This window comes from Sceloporus undulatus, unplaced genomic scaffold (genome assembly GCF_019175285.1).
Source record: "Sceloporus undulatus isolate JIND9_A2432 ecotype Alabama unplaced genomic scaffold, SceUnd_v1.1 scaffold_24, whole genome shotgun sequence".
NCBI classification, from domain to species: domain Eukaryota; kingdom Metazoa; phylum Chordata; class Lepidosauria; order Squamata; family Phrynosomatidae; genus Sceloporus; species Sceloporus undulatus.
Window position 1 is genome coordinate 701,410 of NW_024802946.1, and position 7,997 is coordinate 709,406.

At 46.0% G+C, this 7,997-nt stretch overlaps 1 protein-coding gene across 2 annotated transcripts; it reads left to right on the forward strand.

Annotated features, from left to right (window-relative positions):
- The first annotated feature begins 286 nt into the window (after positions 1-286).
- LOC121917597 (B9 domain-containing protein 2-like) lies at positions 287-7,083 on the forward strand. Of its 2 annotated transcripts, none has more exons than XM_042443684.1 (4): positions 287-435; positions 904-995; positions 1,264-1,389; positions 4,316-7,082. In XM_042443684.1, the coding sequence occupies exons 2-4, from the start codon at positions 908-910 to the stop codon at positions 4,627-4,629; spliced, it is 528 nt and encodes a 175-aa protein (XP_042299618.1). In that variant the 5' UTR covers positions 287-435; positions 904-907; the 3' UTR covers positions 4,630-7,082. The 2 variants fall into 2 exon arrangements, with proteins under 2 accessions (XP_042299618.1, XP_042299619.1); XM_042443685.1 differs by lacking the exon at positions 287-435 and adding an exon at positions 491-553 and having other exon boundaries at positions 4,316-7,083.
- Positions 7,084-7,997: the final 914 nt, after the last annotated feature.

Here is a 7,997-nt window from a genome sequence, read left to right on the forward strand (position 1 = left end):
ATAGAAAAAGAACAGAACAGGGAAGCCGTACATTTAAGATAAAACGGTAAAAACGGCACTGGCCACGATTGCCATGGTGTCTTTCCAGCGCTCTGTGGTGAAAACTGTATATGTTTTGCATAGAAAAAAGAATTAATTTTCGACTGTTAGTTCTGAAAACAACCAGGGAAGAGTGTGTTACTCTATATTTTTCCTAGCTCCAAAATGGCGTCCTTTTCCCTCACTCAAGATGGCCGCCCCAGAGTCACACTTTCCTTTTTTTGGCCACACGAAGCGGTCCATCCTTTCATATCAATTAGCCAATCAGAGTCCACGCTGGGCGGGGCTTCCTGGTTGCCGTGGCAACGGGGCCCTGAAACCCGGGTAGGCCTTATTTGGGGGCCTGGATGGATTCTTTGGAGACGCCGCCGTCGCTGAACGTTCCTTGAGGCGCAGGTAAGAGCCAGCAGGTTGGGCGCAGTGCGCATGCGCGGAGAGTCCCGCCGCGAAGACGCGTGTCAAGTGCACGTGTGAATGGGGTGTAACCGGCTTTTTTTAATTGGTGCAAATAAGAGTATGCAATATACACATGTAAAACTGTGTGGAATTGAATGTTACGAAAAGAAAGGGGTGGGATTTTTTTTAAAAATGGTTATTAACTGCCATCAAAGAGCTGTTTGACAGTGGAATATATAAACTTGAGGTGTAGTGGAGTCTCCTTTGGAGGTCTTTAAGCAGAGGCTGGATGGCCGTCTATCAGTGGGGATGCTTTGACTGAGAGTTCCTGCATGGCAGAATGGGGTTGGACTGCATGGCCCTTTTTGGGGTCTCTTCCATCTCTAGGATTCTGTGATTCCCATAGTTCCCTTGCCCTTGGTTCAGGTCCTCCTTCTAACGTTTCGTTCTGAAATCCCTTTCCCGCAGCTCCATGGCAGAGGTCCATGTGATCGGTCAGATCGTGGGAGCCAGCGGATTCCCCAGCAGCAGCCTCTTTTGCAGATGGGGGATCCACACAGGTCAGTGCAGCACGGTCGTCTGTGAAACGGGGAAGATGATCACGCGATCATTTCATTGGGACGGCCAGAAGTCTCATTTCCCTCATTTTGCCCCACACATCTACCCCCCGTCCTCCAGTAATGCCCCCTCCCCAATTTCTCCCCTGTTTTCTTTCAAGCTTTCAACTATCTAGATTTTCCGAAGCAGCTTTATATATTCACAGCCAAGGCATCTGAGATTTTGCCTTCTTCTGACCCTCTCTTCTTCTCCATCTTTTTTTCACTCCAGGTGGGGCCTGGAAACTCCTGTCGGGACTCCGGGAAGGACAAACCCAAGTTGACCATCCTCAGTTGGATGACGTGGCTTACTGGTCCCATCCTATCGACGTCCACTTTGCCACCAAAGGCTTGCAAGGTAAGGAGAACTGGGGGGAGCAGGTGCCAGTTGCCTCTCGTCTTGCCCTCCGTAACATGGGCATCCCTGGCTCCTGCAGCGTGGTAAAGTTGAGACCCTTTCAGCCATCATTTTGCATAGTGCGCAACAGCTTGGCAAAGGCAGCCAAGATGGCTGATCGAGGAATCACCATTTTGTTTAGTGGCTTCTGGAAACCTTGTCTCTTAATTCAGGGGCACACTTTGTGTACAAACATAACACCAGGATGGGATGTTTGTGTTCCCCCAGGATCTCTTTTGTTGCAACATCCACACAGGAATAGACCCACAGCGTAGGTATTCTGGATTGTCCCCTGAATAGTTTTGACCCTCAAGGGTCATCTAGTCCAGTGTCCTTGCTGACCGAGGGATTCTGGGAGTTGTTGTCGGATAAAAGTAATTTTATTTTGCTCCGCTGTTTCCGAGAGAAGCCAGTAGATGTCTATGGGAAGCTCAAAAGTTGTGAAAGTTGCAGCCATTGTGAAATCGAAAGTTTTCATGACCAGCATCCATAGTTTTTTGTGGGTTTTTGGGGCTATGTGGCCATGTTCTAGAAGAGGTTATTCCTGACATTTCGCCAGCATCTGGGGCTGGCATCTTCAGAGAATGCATTCCCCCATTGTTTTGGCTCTCCTTCTAGTCTCCAGGTAGACTTCCATTTGCACATGGACGCTCCATTTAGCAGGCTTTGTTCCAAGTCAGTGACAAATCTGCCCACCATAAATTTCACTCATCCTTTTTCATTCTATAGCTTTCCTCCAATTGCCCAAGAAAAGGACCATTTGGGGACTCGAGAGGATGGTATTTAGAGACCTTTCCCACTGATGGCGAACCTATGGCACGTGTGCCAGAGGTGGCACTCAGAGCCCTCTCTGTGGGCATATGTGCCATCATCCCAGCACAGAGTTTGCCAGAGTTTGTTACTAGAAAACCAGAGGGACATGGCACTTTGCAATAAATAAGTGGGTTTTGGGTTGCAGTTTGGGCACTCAGCCTCGAAAAGGTTCACCATCACTATCTTATAGCATCCTGGGTCCTGACCTTAATGGGGAATGAGAGAAATTTAGTGCTTTTGGGCTCTCTTTTTTCGTATCCCTTACCCTCCCCGCACACTACCCTTGATGTAATTGGCTATACAAAAGTAAATTAATCCCTGTGTATTATATACTCTGTCAGACAGAAGAGCTCAGAAACCAGCTCCAGGGAAGCCTGTCGGAATGGCAGAGGATTAAACGCCGGAGCAGGCTCCCTTTTGTGCGTCTGCCGCAAAGCTGGTTTGTTTCGCGTGAGCCTCTCTGCTGCTTCTTTTCAGACTAAGCTGAGCCTGACCGGAAAAGTGGGGCTGAAAAAACGGCTGGTGGAGGAGAGTGGATTGATGCGGAAAAGCTGCCGAAAGGCTCCCACCTTTTTCGTTTTCTTCCTGGCTGATGAGACGCCACATAATAAATCATGCTTCTTTAGCTCCCTTTATTGCCAGGAATCCTGTGCTTGAATGATTTTTAAAGAACCCAAATGGACAACACACACACACACACACCCCAGCTGTACCTTGGCTAATGATGAAATGTGAAAAACTGAACCAATGCAGCGACAGGTAGAGTGAGTGGTTCAAACAGGATTTGGCTATGAAAAAGAGAATGGGCAAAAAAAGGACAAAGGAAGATCAGGATAATGTCTCCATCATCCTATGTAGTGTTTATTGAACACTTTTGCCAGATGGTTCTGGTGGGGCAGTAAAATCTATCCAGAATCTGAACTTCCCAAATCCTGCAGCCAAAAGGTCAAGTTCTGCTTCAGTCAGGTTAATAGGACCTTTTCCTTCATGACTCCTTTGGAATCAAATGGCCTTCCATGGAAGATGCACTTGGCTGTAAAGATGTGTGTTCCAGATTGCTTATTTACTATTGCTAACTCATATTTCATGGTTTAGATGTTATGGCTTTTCCCTATTATAGTTAATCCTGTTTTTCCCTCGTATCAGATTGGTCTTTTAATGCCGCCATTATAATTCATGTTGTCTACAGGTCATTACTTTACTGACTGATGTTTTTATTTTATGGAAGACCTTGAGAAGGTGTTTATCTCCAAAGGCAGTAGGAAAGTATCTTAAATCATATAAATTCTGTTAAGGTGCCATTAGATTCAGCAATGAATCAAATGGCACCTTAAAGGTAGATTATATTTTTGGTTACCGAAGTGTGTTTGGACCAGAGCCTACTTGATAAGATGGATAGAGACTTATCCTCACTTGATAGATGTATAAATAGAAAAAAAGCCTGTAAAAAATTGCTGCCTGAAGGCAAGAAATGCACAAATTCTGTGGCATTTCTATGCAAAACCCAAGCGTCCAAGAGACCAGAATGTCATGCTCAGAACTTCAGTAAGTGTGGCATGCGCCACTTTATCATAAAGTAGCATAATATACAAAGACAGGCCTTTGCCCCAAGGAGTATGCAAACCTTGTATTTGACATGGTGGGAAGGTATGGAGGAAGAGGAGAAAAAAGATAGAAGGGTGAGACAAATTTATTTATACAGGGCTAGGCTTTGTTTTTTACTTGAATTTGAATTTGCACTTGGGAAGGAATGGCAAAATTACTCTAATGCAAGTGACTGTTCTCTCAAGGGATACCAGATACGATGTGGGGAAAATGAGATCTAGTGCCAGTGCTTCAGTGTCATTGCTGTGTGTGTGTGTTGTGTGCCTTCATGTCATTTCTGACATATGGTGACCCTACGATGAATCTATCACTAGGTTTTCTAGCAAGTTTCTTCAGAGGGGGTTTGCCATTGCCATCCTCTGAGGCTGAGAGTGTGACTCACCTAAGGTCACCCAGTGAGTTTTCATGGCCAAGCAGGGATTCAAATCCTGCTTTCCAGAGTCATAGTGTCTTTTCTTTCCCCTGCCAGGTTGGCCCAAACTCCACGTCCAGGTGTGGCACCAAGACTCCTTTGGGCGCACTGAGCTATATGGGTATGGCTTCTGCCATGTGCCTTCAAGCCCTGGCTTCCACCAGTTGGAGTGCGTGACCTGGCGCCCGCTGGGCTCCTGGCAGGAGCAGCTGTCCCAACTCTTTGTGGGTGGAGGACCTCAGTTGCTTAACAGTGACCTCATCTACACGGGTGCTGACCGCTATCGCCTGCAGACCTGCGCCATGGGCACCGTCCACCTCCAACTGGCTGTTCTCCTGCGTAACTTTGATCGCTACGGTGTTGAGTGCTGACCCAGTAGGCTTGTATTCTTGCAAGGCAGAGTGGGAGAGAAGCAGCAGCATGTCACTCTTCTTTTAAGACGACAAATCTCATAATTTGGGAAGAAAGACTTCTGAAATCATGGAGACAGTGTCCTTAAGGGAGAACACTTGTTCCAGTCTGATTCACTTGGCAATTACATCCTCCTTCATTTCCTGGAGAGGAAACAAGCTCTGTCCCATCAGCAGCCAAGATATGGAACATATGGACCAAAATTCCTGATTTTGTTCCATGGTGCTGGGATATAAGAATGGCCTGCTGGTTGGTGCAGAGTCAGAAGGATAGAGGGGACCATTCTCCCGCAGGCTCTACTCAATTGTGTTTGTGACTGCATGAGCAGCATATGTCTTGAGTACCTTTGAGATGGAGCCCCACTGTGCCTTTTGGATTGGGAAGGATCTTTTCTAGGTTGGTGTGTAGTTTGATCAAACGGAGTTTGGCCAGAGAAGGCTGCTGTTCCCAGTGTTTGTGCCCTGGGGTCATTCTCTCAGTTTTATTTCTATAAGCAATATTCCCCCTGTTTATATTAAATGGATTTTCTGCAAAGGTTTTTGTACCATGCTTCTGGGGATGAAAACATCTTGTTGGGTGAGTGGGGTGTCTTAGGCCACATTTTTGCAAGAAGCAAACTGAGGTAATAGAATAAGCTGTGGTACTTCATGGTTGTAGCATTGAGGAACTGCATCACCATTTGTTCAACCAACTCATTTTGTTTCCTCTGAAGGGTCCATCTTGCGCTGCCTATCGACAGCATCTGAGAGCTGCCCAGTTTGGGAGCCACTTTTTTGACTTCCCACAATGCCATCAGGCCACACTTTACCAAGGATATTATGTGGAATTAGAGAGTGACCCAAGACCACCAACACAGTGGCTGTCATCATGTTATTGGCATATGCAGGCATAAGTTAACCGTATACCTATATGTATCTATATTTGGTTGCTAAGGAGGTTGATAGTCTCTTCCTCTCTCTGCAGTGACAAAAGTCTCCCCAATGCCTTTTGAAAAGTACAGAGGAGCCATTGAACTGCCTGCTTTCTGCCTGGAGAAGAGCAGGAGGAATGCTGAAGCATCTGGCTGTGTCCCTATCGCTGGATGGGAAATGACTGCATCAGTCTGAGATTTCTGGAAGACTCTGGTGGACCCCAATGGATGATGTACCTATTTCACATCTGGCTACAAAGATATAGCCAGATGCTTCTCCAGTCCTCCTCCCACCTTCCACCAGGCACTGTGTGCGACCCTTCAGATTTTTCTTGGATTGCTGTCTCCAGCAGCCCTTGTTTGTGCAACCCATGACGAGGAATTCTGGGAGTTGCAGTCCAATACCATTCATGCCCCAGAAATAGCCCGACTGACCTCCCTTGACCATTTTAATATTTGAAGAGGTCAGACAGATGCGTAGCTAGAAACAGAGTCTGGTTCAGCCTCAGCTTTACCAAAGTTTGTGGGCAGTTGTCAACCTTAACAATGCCAGGCATTAAAGGAGGGAAGAATACTATCCTTTTATGAAATAGGATGTTTTGGCATGAACAGCCATTCCTGCCTCAGCTGGACTTCGGTCTCCAGACAGACACGGGAAACTCAAGCCAAAAAAGGAGTCTGTTTCGGTCAAACCCCACCTATATGAGGTGGTGGAGGAAGTGGAATGACGGGCACATGAATCCCGCTTATTTCTCTTCCCTAATTCATCCTGACAGTGTGCCACCTCCCTCTGCTTCTGTGCCTGGATGCTGTCACAACAGACCAGCATTTCTTTCACTTGTGAAGCCATGCATGGTAAATCGTTGGGCAATGGGGTGGATGGGTGTCAGGCTGAAGGTTGAGGCATATGGGAGAACATGTAGAAGGACCAGCCTTGCAGAATCAGTCTTATAAGGTCCATCAAGCCCAGCGTTCATATTCCAGATATACTAACCAAAATGCATTTTTAAAAATGTATAAATTACATGGATAGCCATTTTGATTTCTTGCAGCAACGCTACATCAATCTAGCGATGAGATAGATGGGACATCTCCCAGTACGGGATCTTGGTCAATATTATTTCTTGTGACCTCTCAACCTTAAGACCAGGATAGCTGCTTTGTATGTTGGTTCCTTCTAAACTGTCAGTGGTTTTAAAATATTTTTAAGAAATTGCTGTTCATCTCAAATGTTTACCTTTCTGCATTTAATGTTTAAACATTTTAAATCTGTCATTCCTTTCCTCCAGGATGCTGATGAGTTGAGAGGTAATAGACAAATGTTTTCAATTAGTTATGTTGGATTTCAGCTTCCTTTGGCCCTAGACAACAAACCACTGACAAATGCTGGGACCTTCAGTCCAATAACATATGGACCCCTCACTTGTGACCATCCCTCACTTGTGACCATCTTCACATCTCCCACTGCAAACTGCAAAGACACACATGAATCTTTCCTGAAAAATAAATTGCTTCCCACTTTGTCTGCCCCATTTCTAAACCTCTTCCAGCCCTGTAGCCTCCTGATCCAGTTACTCAGGAACTGGCTTCTGAGTCTGTCTTGGCTGCCAACCAGTTCCTACCTGGAAGGTTTTTCCAGGTCATTACTTTTCCTTCCCAAATGCCCGTCTTGATCTTTAGTGTGCCGACAGGCCTCTCGGGGTGTCAGCCTCCGCTCGGCCTAATCGAGGGTGAAAGTACCCACCGTTCTTGGATGCCGTTCCCGGATGCCTTGGCTTGCCCCGGAAAGCTCCGGTGTTTCCCAGAACCCTGATCCGGGAAGGATGCCAGCGACGGATTCATCGGAGTGTTGCCCAATTGGCGCTTAGATTATGAAGCCCGCTTTGCAAAAGGGAACCTGGATGGAGGACTATGGAGGTAACTGTTAAATGGGCCATATCACATGGAGCCAAAGTTTCAAGAGCAAGATGGAGCTGTTGCTAAAAATGGCATCCTTGTGGCATCCACCATCATTGCTCATTGGGCATGCTTGGCACTCTGATAAAGTTACAAATGACGGGAGGCTCTTTTGAGTGAATTAGTTGAGCCATCCCTTGTCCTAGTTGGTAGATCTCAGTTCTAGAATAAAATTATTATTATTATTATTATTATTATATTTTATTTTATTCTGTTCCAGAAGAATAGCAAATGCTGCTGAGTGGTCCTGCAGAATTATCAAGGGCACAGCCAGTGCCTGGCATGGATCACCTGCCAAGGTGACCAACGCTGTCTCCCAAAACATGCCTAAATCCAGGCTGAAAAGGTTCTGAATAATCAGTATCCTGTGAAATAATAATTGCACATTCTTGTAAAGCAATGTCTACAATTTTGTCAAATCTTAAGGTTAAGTATTAAAATGTTGCGGTGCTTTTCTGTATC

What these genes read in the sequence shown, in the direction of transcription:
- LOC121917597 (XM_042443684.1), top strand. Translation starts at nt 908, where the DNA reads ATGGCAGAGGTCCATGTGATCGGTCAGATCGTGGGAGCCAGCGGATTC. An exon ending in CAGATGGGGGATCCACACAG is followed by an intron (nt 996 to 1,263) that starts GTCAGTGCAGCA and finishes TTTTCACTCCAG; the next exon opens with GTGGGGCCTGGAAACTCCTG. An exon ending in TGCCACCAAAGGCTTGCAAG is followed by an intron (nt 1,390 to 4,315) that starts GTAAGGAGAACT and finishes TTCCCCTGCCAG; the next exon opens with GTTGGCCCAAACTCCACGTC.